The sequence below is a fragment of the Carassius gibelio genome, chromosome A7 (genome assembly GCF_023724105.1).
Source record: "Carassius gibelio isolate Cgi1373 ecotype wild population from Czech Republic chromosome A7, carGib1.2-hapl.c, whole genome shotgun sequence".
NCBI lineage: Eukaryota > Metazoa > Chordata > Actinopteri > Cypriniformes > Cyprinidae > Carassius > Carassius gibelio.
Window position 1 is genome coordinate 39264145 of NC_068377.1, and position 17925 is coordinate 39282069.

Below are 17925 nucleotides of genomic sequence, written 5' to 3' on the forward strand. Positions count from 1 at the left end.
GTCAAGTAAGTGAAGGTATGACTGAAGAAGAGATCACTTGAAGGAGGTAAGTGGGGATTGGATCAAGTGCGCAAGTAGCAGGATGATTTTACAGTAACAGTTTGGAAACTTCATTCATCTAACTCCTTTTGCCTGAATTACTGCAGCAATGTGGCGTGGCATGGAATCAATCAGTCTGTGGCACTGCTCAGGTGTTATGAGAGAACAGGTTGCTCTGATAGTGGCCTTCAGCTCTTCTGCATTCTTGGGTCTGGCATATTGCATCTTCCTCTTCCCAATACCCCATAGATTTTCTAATTTAAGGTCAGGCAAGTTTGCTGGCCAATTAACAACAGGGATACCATGGTCCTTAAACCAGGTACTGGTAGCTTTGGCACTGTGTGCAGGTGCCAAGTACTGTTGGAAAATTAAATGTGCATCTCCATAAAGTTGGTCAGCTGCAGGCAGCATGACGTGCTCTAAAACTTGCTGATATACGGCTGCGTTGAACTTGGACCCTCAGAAAACACAGTGGACCAACACCAGCAGATGACGTGGCACCTCAAACCATCACTGACTGTGAAAACTTTACACTGGACCTCAAGCAATGTGGATTGAGTGCCTCTTCTCTCTTCCTCCAGACTCTGGGACCCTGATTTCCAAAGGAAATGCAAAATTTACTTTCATCAGAGAACATAACTTTGGACTACTCAGCAGCAGTCCAGTTCTTTTTGTCTGAGAGATGCTTCTGACACTGTCGGTTATTCAAGAGTGGCTTGACACAATGAATGCGACAGCTAAAACCCATGGCATGCATAAGTCTGTGTGTAGTGGTTCTTGAAGCACTGACTCCAGCAGCAGCCCCCTCTTTGTGAATATCCCCCACATTTTTTAATGGGTTTTGTTTCACAATCCTCTCCAGGGTGTGGTTATCCCTATTGCTTGTACACTTTTTTATACCACATCTTTTCCTTTACCTTACTATTAATGTGCTTGGACACAGAGCTCTGTGAACAGCCAGCCTTTTTTGCAATGACCTTTTGTGTCTATGGTCATCTTTTGGACAATTATCAAGTCAGCAGTCTTCCCCATGATTGTGTAGCCTACAGAACTAGACTGAGAGAACATTTAAAGGCTTGTGCATGTGTTTCGAGTTCATTAGCTGATTAGAGTGTGGCACCAGGTGTATTCAATATTGAACCTTTTCACAATATTTGAATTTTCTGAGATACTGAATTTGGGATTTTCCTTGGTTGTCATTTATAATAATCATAATTAAAAGAAATAAACATTTGAAATATATCAATCTGTGTGTAATGAATGAATATACAATTTTTTTTTTTTTTTTTTATGGAATTAGTTAAACAAATCAACTTTTTGATGATATTCTAATTATATGACCAGCACCTGTACACAACCACTTATTAAACTTATCCCTCACCTTGAACTACATCTCCTTGCAACACGGTAGCCTGATTAGCCTCAGTAATTGTGTGAGTTGAGCTGCATGGTGTAATATTGGCATTGACAAATGTATCCAGTGATTCTCTCAATGACTTCTTAAATTCTTCTTTCTTTTTAATTATTTTCCTTTTCTCACCACCGACTCATATTTACAAAATTGCGTCGTGTTCTCATGCAAGGCACAGCACCTGACATTTTTTTTTCCTCAAAGAGTGAGCAGCTAGCTAGAGTAAACACTAATTGGCACGAGTACGCAGAATTGTGGTGCGGAATATTGAAATTAAAATTATTATTTTAAGATTTTATTTTTACATTTGCCCTTGATTATGCATATTTGATCGACAGCTAGCATTTTTTTTAATCAATGTTGGGTGGAAAAACAGTTCTAAAAATTTGACAACATAAAATGCAGACCAGGAGCGAGGCCCTCTAGAAGCGCGAGGCACAGCCCTTGCTTCAAAATACCAAAAGAATAAATAGGAGCAAGAAACAAAAAATAGAGAGTAGGCAATTTATTGAAAACTGCATATAAACTCAAACAGGCTGTTCATCAGAGATTCAGACTTGTAATCCAAAGGTTGTGAATTTGAGTCTCAGGTCGGCACGGATTATGGTGATCATGATTTCTTTAAAATAACATGTTCCTGAATCAACTTCCTTGTTTATCCTGGAAAAATATTATCAATTTTTCAGGAAATATCTGTTTTAGGCTTACAATCAGGGTTAGGTGCTTCTTCACCCTTGTTAATCAGATATCATTTCCCACTGATTTGGGGAATAAATTATGGGCAGGTTTAGGTTTAGGGATTGTGTCAAATTTATATTTTTGGACAGTAAAAAATGTTTGTGACAAGTAGGGCAGGGACAAGAGCCTTGGGAACGGGTTGAGGCCGTTGGAGTAATTGGAAATCAGCAACACCTGCGCCACTCACCGGTCTCGAGTATTAAATAGAAAATATTTCATTCAACGTTTAAGTGAATAAAATAGCAGAACGCCTTACTGGAGTTCCACAATTATTGATTGTTTTGTGTTTATTTGATTAATAAAGTTTCGTTTAATGTCCACCAATTCCCGCCTCCTCCTTCCCCTGACTACGAACGTAGGAATTATAGGTGGGGGGAGTGATTGGACAGCACTCTCTCTACCTTGAATTCCACGAACGAGGTGCCTTTGAGCAAGGCACCGAACCCCTAACTGCTCCCTGGGCACATCAGCATAAATGACAGCCCACTGCTCCGGGTGTGTGTGTTCACAGTGTGTGCTCAGTGCTGTGTGTATCCACTTTGGATGGGTTGAATGCAGAGCACAAATTCCAAGTATGGGCTATATGTCACTTCATTTTCACTTTTTAGTTTCTGTTGTGTGTGCGCATCACTGGACCTAGAAATAAATGGAATATATTATGAAATAGATAGTCCATATTATGTTAATCATATGAACTAGATGCATTATTTATTGCATTGTAATATTGTACTACAACAGCTTCTACTACTACATAAAAAATAAACAAAAATCATGTATTTATGATTAAATAACAAATTCTCAATTTTCTGTGTTTGCTGTCTCAGAGTTTGGGTTCAATGCGTCTCGTAGCGTATCCAGAATCGTCTGAAGCTCCTCTGTAGTCTCTTTTATTTTTGTCACAAATTTCATGGTCTCAGACTTCAGCTCTTCTGCTTGATAAGTGTTTGAAGGCAGCAGGTTTGTTGTGTCGCTGTTATTCGGTGTCCGGTCATTTAACACAGTGGTTTGGTTGCTGGTGGATTCTTGTCGACTCAGTTGTAAAGCACAATCTCTGCGGATATTGTGGATTTCTCTGGAGTCAAGAAAAATGAAGAAGACGTCAACAGCTATGAAAAGTGCAGATAAAACCCCTGTAACTGCTTCAGCCGCACGAACTGCTCTTGCAGCCTGAGCTGCAATCTTCCCCACATTTATGACTTGAGTTAAACGAAGAAGCTCCGGGATTCCTCCCAGGCCTCGTCCAAGTCGAGCTCCTACTCTCATCCCGGATTGTGGATTGGAAAGTGACCCACTGCTTGTTGAAAACTCATTTTGTAGCGTTTCCACTGCTGTTGAGATATTTTCTATGCAGCATATAATGGAGGTCATTTTCTCCTGGAACTCTGTTAAGATCATTTTTATCTTTTGTCTGTTTGTTTGCTGGTTAACCATGTTTGTAATGTTGCTGGCTCCAGCTGTTATTCCACCAGCGACTGCCGTACCAATTCCCACACCTGTCACTATCAGAGAGGCTCCGAGAGTGAATGGCGTGAGAATAAGTCCAATTATAGATGTGATTCCTCCAGCCAGACCTACTACTCCTCCTGTGAGACTGCTGACAGTTGTGTTGAAGTGGACCGTCTCCAAACCATCGGCCAGGTTTCTCATTACATCTAGAGACTTATAAAGCTCATCAATAGTTTGCATGATCTGAAAAGTTATCACATGGTTAATATCAATGCCCATGTCTTGAAAACTGACTTTCTCATTTCGTAAAAGTAAAATGTAAACATCAGTAAAATAACTTACCATTGTATGAAGGTGTTCGATAATAAAAGGCCTCTTCAGGATCTCATTGACAGATGGCCGTTGCTCTGGATCCTTCTGAAGTGTGTCTTTCACAAGCTGATGAAGATCCTCAGAAAAGGTGTTGGGAAGAGCTTCATAGCAGCAGGTGAGTATCTTTGTTACAATCTCAACTGGGTTTCTTGCTTTAAACTAAGAGGAATAACTATATGAGTTAACCAGTTGGTGGGATCTTAAAATAATGCATAAAAAACACCCATCCAAACACTTGAAAATATAATGTGGTGATGTATACATTATTGGCATTATACAGTATTTGTGTGTGTGTGTGTGTGTGTGTGTGTGTGTAAATATTGTACAATAATAAAACTTTAGATAAAAGCTAGATAACGTATGAATGATTTCAAATTGTACAGTCTTGGCCTTTCTGAAAGCTTTACCTTTCTGCAATATATTACAAACTCAATGCATTTAGTTATACAAAGGACTAAATCTCACCGCACTCTTCAGCTTGCACAGCTCATAGATGACACATCCCAACCTCCAAATTTCACTGAAATAGAAAGTGAATATTAGAAAGGGTTTTAAATACTTTGATTTGGAAAATCATAAAGCAAGAAAATGTTGCAGTTCTTGTATTACGTTTTCTCATCATACGGTCTGCCACTCAAATTCTCAGGTGCAACATATACAAGAGCTTCAGTGTCTGTTGTGTGTGCAGCAGTGGACCTAGAAATAAATGGTTCATATTATGTTCATCATATGAACTACATGCATTATTTATTGCTGAAGGGTGTGCAATGCATTGTTTTGAAGTACAGCTGCTCAATACCGTTCATAACTGTTTCCAAACTGTCCCAGACGAATGATACCACATGCAGTGAAAAATAAGCTCTGTCAAAAGAAAACATGTTTTATAAATGTGTGGCTACTGGGAACAAGTGGATTGCAATATGAGTAAGTAACATCAGCCACAGTCAAACTATTCATACAGTCTCCAACTTTTACAAAATTGTTTGATTGCATATACTTTTTTTCTAAGACACTTCAGGCTCTCATGTTTGTGTTTGAAACAGAAAAATACAAGTAATTTGCAAAGGAACAATTAAAGGGGGGGTGAAATGCTATTTCAAGCATACTGAGTTTTTTACACTGTTAAAGAGTTGGATTCCCATGCTAAACATGGACAAAGTTTCAAAAATTAAGTTGTACGTTTGAAGGAGTATTTTTGTTCCCGGTTTGTCACAAGTTTCGGAAAGTATGAGAGTATGGCTCTGTGTGACGTTAGATGGAGCGGAATTTCCTTATATGGGTCCTGAGGGCACTCCTGTATAGCAGACCACTACAGACAATCACTGATCAGAGCGAGAGCGTCGCGAAATGTCACAAAAGAAGTGTGTTTTTGCACAGATTACCAAAGGAAAAACAGCATTAAGGGACCAGTGGATGGAGTTTATTTTTACAGAGCATCAACGGAGTTGTGCAAGTGTTTGTTCCCTGCATTTCGAAGATGCTTGTTTTACAAACAAGGCCCAGTATGACGACGGATTTGCGTATCGTTTATTTCTTAAGGATGATGCAATCCCAACGAAAAAGGGTCACGATCATGTGTTGGAACCACAGGCGGTGATTAAAACTGCTTCAAATATCTCTGCCTCCTTGTTAGTGCGTCCGCCTCCCATCGGAGACCCGGGTTCGAGCCCCGCTCGGAGCGAGTCGTTGCTGATGCTGCTCTCGATCAGTTTCAGCCTCTGGATCTGATTCTGGATCATAAATAAACGGCTGAATCTGACTGTTAGCCATGGTTTGTTTTGGTTGGTTTTGTCCTCACGGTAATGTCACAGCTTCCAAACGCTCTCAATGCAAAAGCCTACTCGCGCTCGTGATTCTTTAGCTCCGCCCACACGTCACGCCTCCAGCCGGTCGTGTTTTTCCAGGAAAAATCGGTACAGACTATCTTTCTCTTATGAATATAATAAAACTAAAGACTTCTTGGAGTTATGAAGGATGCAGTACTACTCTATAGGTACTCAAGATTAACAGGATATTGAGTGAAAACGAGCATTACACCCCCCCTTTAAATGTTTAAATAAATTATGCCTCAACACTGATCACTGATAATAGCAAATCAGTACTTTTGTAGGCTTATCGGGGTAAGAAAATTGAACAATGGGATTTTTTATCCATTTACTATTCTTACACACACACACACACACACACACACTCACAAATCAGAGTTTATCAGCTCCATTTTACTGGTATTTTTATTTAATTTATTTTCCTGCACTGTCAAACATAGCTTTCAGACTCAATGGATTGCGTTACATTTATACCTTGGGCTGCAGGTTTTCATGGAGGATCTGTCGATCGTGCAGGTGCTTTAATGCCATACAGATCTTCACAGTCCAGTCCAGAATCTGTAAGTCAATAAAATATGAATTTACAAATCAGAAAGGTTTGCAACACTTTTTTAATGTTTAATTAATGTTTAATTAATGTTATTTTTTTTTATTTTTTTATGATTAGTTTGAATAGAATAAGCACCCAACATCCTATTAAATATTATCTGCATGAAGAGACTTATCACCAATGGTTTACTGATTTTATTGCAGTCGTAATTTCCTAACTGCTGCTTTTCTGACCTGGCATGATAACCATGTTTCGATATTCAGCGTGCTGTGAGATTAAGCCGTGGATAAGTAATGAGTTTTACATGCAGTTAATCACATCATTATAGTATTAAACAGTGATGTTTTAAATTTGACTATATTTAAATCTGAAACATACTGTACCTCATTCTCAGAAAATGTATCTGCTGCCTGTGATTTGTGTTTGATTTTCTGAACAAGATCTCCACCCTCACAGAGCTCCAGTACAAGATACAGACAGTCAGGACCTGAAAGCAGATTCACTCAGTACAGTATTTTATATCATTTTATATCAGTGATCAAACTACTGTACGTGAGAATAAATATAATCCTATAACTTTATATGTGTTAACAGAATTAATTTAGAGTTTCTTTCAACCTGTGATGACTTCCTTGTGATGGACGATGTGTGGATGATTGAGTTGTAAGAGAAAGTTTAAATCATTTTCCTAAAAATAGACATAGACGTATATCATAATTCCTCTCTTTGTAGTAAAGCTTAACATATATATCATTTCAAAGTTTACCTTTTCATCTTACCTGTCCTGTGTTGAACTTTTCAATGACAAACTGATCGCCACCTTCATTTTTCACCAGGATCATCTGCTCATCTTCACTCACTAATGTGTAGCCTGGATATTTTATAGCTGACTGTGAGTTGCCCATCTCTGAATATTTCTACATAGCAATATTTGAGAAGAGAAGGTTATTTCTGCATGTCTTTTTGTAAACATTCCCTAAATAGAGATCAAATTATGAAATTAATGACTGGGTTGAGTTTGAGGCCTTTACCTTCCTTAAACAAAAAGTTCTAGTAATGGTTCCCGTCCAAAAAGGGTCAAAAAAAAAAATATCCAAATGCTAAAATGTGTAGGGGCAAATCCAGTTGGAGTAAACAGCCTCAGGTTGACTTCATATGAACAGCATCAGTATCACAGATTCTGATGTGTGCAGACGAAATAGTTCCTCAAAGAAAAACCACAGCATGATCTCACCGTCTACCTGTCTCTTCCTTGTCTTTTATACCTGGAGTCATACTCTCTCTCTACCTGAAGAGACTGACCCCTACAGATTGGGAAGAGAATTACCAGGACGTGATCTGTTATGGCTCTAATGAATTAAAATAATAATAATAATAATAATAATAATAATAATAATTATGATATCAAAACAACCAAAGAGAGCATTTAGCAAGTCAAGCAGCTACAATCCTCAATCGTTCTTTTGTGTGATTGATTTTCAAAGTACTCTATATGATATCCATATTAAAACAAGAGGCAAATAACTTGCCCTGTTACTTTAAATCATTAAATTATTTGAAATGGACCCTTTTTTACATTTACGGTTACAGTTTCTCAGCAGTGAAAGTCATCATAGTTGGGTTAACTTGAAGAGCAGTGAATGGGAGAATACCAAAAAAAAAAAAAAGGGGGAAGAAGTGCATTCCCATTTGCTCTAATAGCAAAAGAAAACCTCCTCAATAGTGTTTTTGTGACTTTCAATAATAGGTAAATATTTAAAAAGACTGATAAAGGCAGACAGAGGAGAGAAATTATTTAATTTTGCCATCCCTGCAATAGATGCTGCATTAGAAACACCCTCCCATTAGCCTTTTTTTTTTTTTTTTTTGATGCAAAGGTGATATAATACAAAAGTATAATGTTATAAATGTACATACAATAAAATAAATTAATAAAATAAATAAAAATACAAATATGAAAAATACAAATATGTGATAAGGTTCAATGGTTTAAATGGTTTATTACATTTTTAACTCTAAAAAAAGTTTGCAATGATGCACAAGAAAAAAATATTGAAAGTCATGACATTTGCCAAGTGTGGTATCCCATACTCTGAATTGATGCTCTGCATTTAACCCATCCAAGTGCACACACACAGCAGTGAACACACACACACACACACACACACACTGTGAACACATAGCAGTGGGCATCATTTAACCTCTTAAGCACAAATTCTATTTTGGGGATTTCCGTTTTTCATTTTCCTATCTAATTTTGAATGCCTGCCTATACTAATGCTACAGTGTAAGCTCAGAAAGTTTGGTATAATTTCAAAGGAAACCCTTTGAAATTACATAAAACACTGTTGAAATTAATAAAAATGACAATATATGCTGTCTGTGTTATAATAAATAGGGAAAAAAACAAGGCGCTTTTTTATTTTATTTGTGTAAACTGAAGTTTGAAATGGTATAACTCAGGCATTGAAGGGGCTGGCAACTTCAGACCAATGTCTTGTGCTTGTTCCACTTGTCAGCTATTAGAGGAAAACAGAAATTTCTTTCTATCCTAATCTATGCAAAAGTTATTCTATTCCAACTGAAGGAAGGAATAATACCATTTTTGTATAAAATTTTTGTCTAAATAAGTATGAAGTCATCTTTTGCACACTTGCAGTATGGAATAATGTGATCTCTGTATATTATTTTACAGAAAACACTCAGAAGTTACATAAAAAGCTGCTGTTTGTGACAAATAGTATTATTTATGTTGTTTCACATATGATGAACCATCTCAATACAATGTGCTTTTTTTATGTGTGGGTTTTCTGAACAGTCTTTGAAAGAGAATAAGTCAAATTACACAATAGCAACATGCATAAAATTATAAAAATATCTGGTCTATCAAAATCTAAAATAGAATCCACAATCTCCAGCTTCATATCGTTTCATTTATGTCTATTCTGCATCGTGTAAAGATTGGGAGACCTCGCCTGTCTCTTTCATATTTCATATTTTGATTTTTTATCAGCGTGTATGTTGGTTTCGGTTCTGATTCAGCGCTAACATGCTCCCCGAAGCTTTTGCGCGAACTTCGGGGGGTGAACAAACTAATTTATGTTTATTCCCCCAGTACTGTACGGATTACTGTACATTCACTGAGATGCGGTCGAACACTGCACAGTTATGAAAATAAACATATTAGCTTATTGCTAGCGAAGCTTCCAAGCCTCAGAATAAAGAATCATATGTATAAAAGGCAAGTAGCACGCGTATAGGCTTACCAGATGCGCGTCCTGACCTCTCCACGGCGAAGTTGGCCACCCATAACTTGTTTTATGAATATTATGCATTATAAATCCGGAGATTCGGCCATTTGTAGTTTCGCCTCGCGTGGCCTTTGTTTAGAAGCAGCAAAAAACTCCGTTTCCCAGAGACCAGTGCGTCACACGAGCGGAAAGGAGTGGGCAGTCGCTGTCCAGTTCCAGCACCCCCGCGGAATACACATTCTTATGAAAACGTATTCGCAATCGTTAGATGGAAATTTATGGGGGGGGGGATATATTTCTTAGCTTAATTTGACTACTTTATGTATCATAAAACCCCAATTAATGGTATTCTTTGTAAAGAAAACACTCTAAGCTTTCAAATGAACCCATTTTTGGGCAAATACCATATAAGGAAGGATATGCAAATGAGACACAAACATCTGGCATGCTATTTTCGGACCCGGTACCGGGTCTGCAGAGTTTAAGTTAAGTTTAAAATGGTGGCAACGTTTTCTATGGTTTCCGGGTTGAACGTCATGTTTCCTGGAAACGGCGTGCACCGGGGTTGGAGATGCGTTTTCACTTGTTTGGTGGTTGTGTCTGAACTGCAGTCCAATCAGCAGCAACATGTATATAAAGCATGCGGTATTAAAGTGAACTCGCACAATGGCTTCAAGGAAAATAATGTACAAATGTGTTCGTTGCAGCTCGCTATACTTAACAACTGAGGATATTTGAAGACATTGTCGTAAGTTTTATTGTAAAAATATAGGATATCCACATAATGATGTAGTTGTTTATATTTTTAGCTTCATTGCAAGTGTATGACATTTGGTATAGAAATAAACAATGGTAATTAAGTTCTTTTCCTAAAAATGAGAAAGAAAATACAGGCTATTAAAACCGTATGAACTACAAATAAAGTCAGTAACATCGGCATATTTTGTAGCATTAAACGCATATTTATACCGACTTCATCAGGCTCCGAATATTCTTCACAAAGAACACAAAATGGCCTTCTCAGCTGACATAGTTGCAACTCAGCTGCCATAGTTGTGCAATGTTTTGTAGTGGCTGAACGCAGCCCAGCTGTTACTACAAAGAGCCGTTGTTAACTGAGAAGATGCACAAATCCACGTTCATTTCCAGCATTTATTTGTGCAATCTTGTGACTGGCTAAAACAAGGGAGATATCTGATTGGTTGCTGATCATTCCCCAAAAAATGCATTGAAGAATGCAGTGAAGTTCACAGACCGCAAGCAGTTTGTAAATCAAGGTATATTTGTGTGTCCATCAGAAATACATTTCTGAATCTTTTCCTGTGCATTTCTGAATCTTGAGTGCATTTGTAAATGTTGTTTGCATTTCTGAATTGTGTGTGTATTTATGAATTTTGTAAGCATTTGTGAATCTTCTGTGCTTTTTACTTATTATGTGAGCATTTGTGTATCATGTTTGTGTATTTATGAATCACGTGTGTGCATGTATGCCTCTTGTGTGTGCATATGTGAATGTAGTGTGCAGTGTTGGGCAGTAGCGTCGCTACAAGCAGCAAAGCTACTAGTTTAACTACATTTCTCAGTAGCTTGGTCGTAGCTTCACTGCTTTCTGAATCAAATAGCTTTTCAGTAGCGAAGCTCTTTTTTTACCAAGTAGTGCGGTAGCTTTCACACAAGCTACATTTTCGCAAGCATTTCTGAAGCTCAAACTCAAATCGGGAAATACAACTGCTAAGATCGCTGATCCTGGATCAGTAGTGACGCGACGGCGCTACTTCATTTTGTTCGTGTTTACGGTGGATAGCAACCAACCCTATTTATGATGCATTACCGCCACCTTCTGCTCCGGATGGTACCACTCCTTGGCCAGTCACGCAAACAATTATTTGATGAAATGATGGCATAGGATGAGGTCGGAGAACAGTTAATCCCGAGGAGTGAGTCGCCGTAGCCGTACCTCGACAAGTACATGACACTGACCGAGATAACAGAGAGAAAATATGTTTTCAGATGCTGCTTGTAAAAATTATCAGGGTCCAGCCTGGCCATTTTTTTTGAACTGTTTGGAAAGTCTTGCATTTTGTTCTGCAAAGGCCTAAAGTATATTAAGCATACCCATGCAACAGGTGCATAAACGTACTTGTGCGCACATTGTTAATTAAATGTATTTTGATTGTTTTTGTTGCCCAATTGATAAGGAACACAAAAAACTCTTAAACTAAACAATTACATCTGCCTATCTGATTGACTGACAGTTTTAAGCACTGAGATAGCATTGACTTGTAATAAAGCGTGTTCAACATAAAAATTTAATTTTAAAGGAGCTTAGATGTAGCAAGCTACTGTTGACGTAGCTTAGCTTGCTACATTTCCCAGGGGGGTAGCTTCAGTGTAGTGAAGCTTCATTTACTGTAGAGTAACTGGGAGCTTAGCTCACTACATTTTCCAAGTAGCTTGCCCAACACTGGTAGTGTGTGCATTTATCTTTTTTGACACTCGTTTAACTCCATAGGTCAGAGAGTGTTACTGCATTGAGGTTAACAAATTAGAAATGAGCTATGGAGTGAAATACTATATAAACATAAATTAAATCGTACATAAGTCCATTCAATAACATAAGCTACATTATGTGTCCTCTGGTGCTGTGCAAGAAAAATTATAAAATGATAAATATGAATTGTACATCTCCCTTTTCCCTCATTTAAGGAACACCACCCATCTTTAACTGGAGTAATTATGGACAAGTTGTGTTGAATCATTGTCTTTTGAAATCATGCCCTTTCAGCACAGAAAGCTTGAGTAGCCTATCAGATTTATATTGTTGTAAAATGACCAGCAGCCAGCGGACCAATCAAATATCCCTCTTGAAACGTGTCTGTAATATCTGGCAGACCTAGACAAAAACAGCTTCTGCTAACCAGAAGCAACAGACAAATAATATCTTAACCGATTAATGTTTCTTTACTAGCTACAACTTAGTAAAATCTGACCACACGAAAGATTTAGCAAGTGTCTAGACAGGCTACAGCGATCATTCTCACTCAACATTCATTGTTCGAATTGCCAGATGAAACTGACAGAGTTTAAAAACTGGCCTACTGTATGACATGAGAGTAAAAAAAAAATAATAATAATAATAATTCGGGTCTTTTAAAGCCACGCTTCTCCACAAAGAACTCGTCATTGTCGCGGGGCCTTTAGCTTCAATACAGCTAACATGACCTTTTTCTAACTTTAATTATATTAATATGAAATATCAAAATTGAAGACACAATGTAAATAAAAGTATCAGAGCACATACATCCGGTTTTATGCTTCACGCGTCCCCTTAATAAAATAAATACATTTATTACATCCATATGAATAATTAAATCAGGCGATAGATCAATCAATCACGGTGGCGACTTAGAAAAATATTATAATATTTAGAATCTGGGTCGTTTTTCCAAATACAGCTTTTGTTTTTGTTTTTTGTTTTAGTTTCGATTTCGTTTTGTACGTTAATACTGTTACATTATTAGCATCATACGTCTACCTTGTTGTAGTCCTGATCGAACCTCTTGTGTGGTGTTCTTGTGTCCTGTGTTGCGGTGAAACAGGTGAAGTTTGAGCACGCGCCCAAACAAGGAAACGTTTTGCCTTTACAGCTCGACGATAAAAACGAAAGTACACTTGATGTGTACATGACCGAGCCATCCTCTAGTTTTAAAGCACGTGTGTGCACCTGTGTGTCTAATCACATAACTTACTTTTCAATGTCCTGCCAAAGTCCGCTTATTATATAGGCTACTCGACATTACATTCTATTTTTCCTATTTCTTTAGTCGCTTTAGATTTGGGCAGCAAAACACTGACACATTGAGGTTTATTTAATTATATGTTTATTTATTTTTCTACAAAGCTTTCACTCCTCTGTCTAGCACTATAGCTACGGTGTCGCTTGCCCAGCTTTCTGCAGAAATCACGTGATTTTAGGCAGTGGTCTCTCATCCCGATGCGTCGGGCACGCTTATGGGAAACTCCTGTTTACTCTGATACTGAATCAGTGAATGGGGCCCAAACATTTGATCAACTGTGATGCTCTTCGCTGCTCAATGGTTCCTGATAGCTGTGCCCACTGTTCTCTACATGTTATGATGGCTCACTTTCATTTTGTAGACCACGAAATAGCAAAATACAGTTGAAACACAGGTATTCACAAAAACAAAATAAATAATAAAATGATAAACCACACAATTGAGCCTTTTAACCTTAAAAGAAGGATAAGTCAGAAGTATAAATTATTACATTAAGAATGCATTTCCTTGACTATGTTTTTCTAAATCTTATCAGATAGACAAGTCAAATCAAATCAAATAGAAATCAAACTGAATGTGAAGGTCTCACATTAGAAATCTACTGCTTGGTTTCACTTTCATCCTCTGGGTCTATTTGCATAAAAAATCATACAAAGATAATTCGGGTACTCAAACCCCTCCACCACGATAAGGTTACAGTTCAAGGAGAAGATCCCCATAAACACAGAAAATAAGTAATTATTTTCCCATTTTCCCACTAATGGGACCACGGATTATTTAATTTCCCACTCAGGAGTAAGGTCAGGAGTGCATGCACACTGATTTATTGGTTTATTAAAACCCAAAATTCCATGCATTATAAATTGAAGACGGTAAAATGGATGGTGTTTTTACTTATTGAATGAATCAGCCTTTTGAATGAATCATTTGCAAGTTTTCTTTGCTTACAAAATGTGTTCCCATTGCTACATATAACCCAGATTGCATGTCTGAGGGCAGATGGAGTATTCTGACAATTACGTTTTATACCTTTTCTGGACCTTGATAATCTATGGAACAGTCTCAAGGCTCCAGATTTTCATCGAAAATATCTGAAATTGAATCAGTCTGAAAAAAAAACATTTAACATTTAAGTCACATAGAGTATTCTTAACCTTTGACCTTATGCTTGAAACACCAAATTACAAATAATAATAGTAATGTAGTAATGGAAACTCTTCTCGATTTAAAAATGAAATAAATAAAATTAAACTTTTAATCTCACAGCTCTGACTTTTTTTTTTTCTGTGTTGGGTGGGGGAGGGGGGATCAGAATTGAGAGATATAAACTCAGATTTCTGACTTAGCGTATTTTCCGGACTATAAGTCACATTTTTTCTTCGTAGTTTGGCTGGTCCTGCGACTTATATACTCAGGTGCAACTTATTTATCAAAATTAATTTGACATGAACCGAGAGAAATGAACCAATAGAAAACATTACCGTCTCCAGCCACCAGAGGGAGGATTAAATGCGATTTATAGTCCAGTGTGACTTATATATGTTTTTTTCCTCATCATTACATATTTTTGGACTGATGCAACTTATACTCAGGTGCGACTTATAGTCCGAAAAAAAAACAACAACGATATTTTCTCAAGAATTGTATTGTCTTCAGCTATAAACTCACAATTGACAGTCATAAAGTCAAAATTATGCGACAAATTGTTTATCTATTTATTTATTGCTGAAAAGTTATAGTTGCATATGAAATTATTCATAACTAAAAAACTAAAATATCAAAGCATTTTTTTCCTATTCTGGGCAAAGACCATTCAATCCTTTAGATGGCGCCACAAAACACTTTACAGATAGTTAAATGATGCTCCTTTATTGAATTTTTCTTATAAACCACCTTTCTTGGAGCATCCTTCTATCATATTTCTCTTTTATGCCATATAATGATATTGATTGTAAAAAATAACTAAGAGAAATATGCGGTTCTAAATCCAACATCTGTTTTTTTATAAAACCTGTATTTATAAAATATTTTCGCAGTATTAGGGAAAATATAACAATTTTAACTATTACTTTCAGTTTGATTTTAAATAGTAATGGTTTCCTCCTACAGAAAGGAACTTGAATTTCAACTCACCTGATACTAATGGTGGTCACTTGACTAAATTTGTTCTTGCATTTACATTACATTTACATTGAATCATTTAGCAGACGCTTTTATCCAAAGCGACTAACAAATGAGAACAATAGAAGGAATCAGACCAACTAGAGAACAACAACAGTATACAAGTGCCATGACAAGTCTCAGTTAGTCTAGCAAATGAAATAGAATATCAACTTGAAGACTGGTAATGGTAATGCTGAATATGCCTTCACTTTTATGTTTTGAGGTCTGTAATTCGGAACTTGACAATCATGTTCACTTTCATTGTTGTTGTGTGGAGAAGAGATGCATGAGAATGGTTACTCCATCTCCTGCTGTTATTTATTTTTTTAAATGTCCCTGGATGTGCAAAAACCTGATCATTTGTTTTATAAAGTTGCCAAGACCTTCAGATAAAATAAAACTTAAGCTTCCTAAGCAGTATTTAGCAGCATTATTATTCTAACTAATAAATAATTGGGTTTATCAGGATTTTCTGACTGTAACTGTGAGTAATATTTGTTGTGCAACAACTTTGAATGTTTTCTTTCTATATTTGGAAGCTGAAAAAATGCTACTGGAGTTACAGGAAACACTTTACTGTCCTACAAGGAAACAAACTCATATTTGATGTTCTGATCTTTGCGCAAGTATTTGTTTTGTTATGTTCTCAATGTTTGTACGTAGGTACATATTCTATAACAGGAACAAAACCATTTTTGTTTAACAATCGAAATGAAACATACAGGCAACAATATGGACATAGTGACAAGATCTAAAAGATAAACATTATTCACAGACAAGAAAACTTAGTGAGTGAGTGAAGTGACATTCAGCCAAGTATGGTGACCCATACTTAGAATTTGTGCTCTGCATTTAACCCATCCGAAATGGGTTAAACACAGAGCAGTGAACACACACACACACACACACACACACACACACACACACACACACACACACACACACACACACACACACACACACACCCGGAGCAGTGGGCAGCCATTTATGCTGCGGCGCCCGGGGAGCAGTTGGGGGTTCGATGCCTTGCTCAAGGGCACCTAAGTCGTGGTTTTGAAGGTGGAGAGAGAACTGTACATGCACTCCCCCCACCCACAATTCCATCCGGCCCGAGACTAGAACTCACAACCCTTCGATTGGGAGTCCAACCCTCTAACCATTAGGCCATGACTTCCCCCCACGACTTAGATAATCTTTTATATCATCTTTTACCATTTATATATAAATTTTACATCTCTTAAAACTCAAACATAAATAATATTAAAAAAACATAAAGTAAATAAATATATCAACCTACAATGACAATTATAGTAAAAAACATATATATAAATATTTTGTATTTTAAGGGTATTATACATTACTAATATTTAGTCCTCATTAGCCTCAATGGCGGGGCAGCTAAGGGTTGTGTTGACATTCCCCAGGTGGAGAGAGTGGTGCCCCCAAAACACTGCCACTTGGAGGAATCATTCGCATCTCCTGTCCAAAGCCCGTAGGCTGTCAGCAACTGCTGTCGGCCAAGCCCGCTCTGCCCTGCATTCCATGGATATCCTGCAAGTTCACCAAGCCAAGGCCCTAAAACAAATGCACAAGCGTAGCACCAACCCGAGGTTGATGCAGGAGCTGTACAAGGCGACTCCCTCTGGGTGATGGAAATCATGACGCAGTCCCTCGGGAACGTGTTGTTCACTCCGGTGGTCCAGGAGTGCCATGTCTGGCTCAACCTGGTCAAAATGAGATACTGTACACTGACAAAGTGCACTTTCTTGATGCTCCCATCTCCCAGGCTTGCCTGTTTGGTGACACTGTCGAGGATTGGCCCAGCAGTTCATCAGCAGACTGAGGCCACACAGCACATCTTCCCCCGATGTGATCCTCCAGCTGCCACCGTTCCATCGAGGGCTGAGTCTCAGCCTGCTTGTCGCCGCGGGGGCCCCCCTTTGTCCTCCTCACCTGCTTCAGCCCACGCTGGGACATAATCAAGGCTGAACGGTGCCCCTTTTGTCACATGGAGCCGCTAAAGTAAAAGGAAGATGAAGCATGCCTGACACGGGCAACCCAGAGATTTGGGAGACTGCTCTTCAGGAGGTGGCGAGGACAGCGCTGCTCCTGTGTCCAAACAGAGTTTGGCCCACTGGATAGTAGATGCCCTCGCCTTGGCGTAACAATCCCATGGCAAGCTGTGCCCCCTTGGAGTGAGAGCTCACTCCACTCAGAATGTTGCCTCCTCCTGGGTGTTGTCACATGGCACCTGTGTCGAGCATTTTTCCCATGTGTTGAGTAACAGGAAATTAGTGAGTAGAACTAGTGTCATGCTTGCTGAACCATTCCT

The 17925-nt window shown here is 38.1% G+C and overlaps 1 protein-coding gene across 2 annotated transcripts; it reads right to left on the reverse strand.

Moving 5' to 3' along the window:
* Positions 1–1940: 1940 nt before the first annotated feature.
* LOC128017787 (serine/threonine-protein kinase par-1) lies at positions 1941–14417 on the reverse strand. 2 transcript variants are annotated; one of them, XM_052603319.1, is made up of 11 exons: positions 13169–13277; positions 7414–7686; positions 7162–7299; positions 7001–7070; positions 6766–6869; positions 6307–6390; positions 4806–4867; positions 4616–4702; positions 4472–4526; positions 3977–4165; positions 1941–3877 (listed from the first exon to the last, which is right to left on the reverse strand). In XM_052603319.1, exons 3-11 carry the CDS (start codon positions 7285–7287, stop codon positions 2987–2989), a joined length of 1668 nt encoding a protein of 555 aa, XP_052459279.1. In that variant the 5' UTR covers positions 7288–7299; positions 7414–7686; positions 13169–13277; the 3' UTR covers positions 1941–2986. The 2 variants fall into 2 exon arrangements, with proteins under 2 accessions (XP_052459279.1, XP_052459278.1); XM_052603318.1 differs by lacking the exon at positions 7414–7686 and having other exon boundaries at positions 13169–14417.
* Between the last annotated feature and the right edge of the window lie 3508 nt (positions 14418–17925).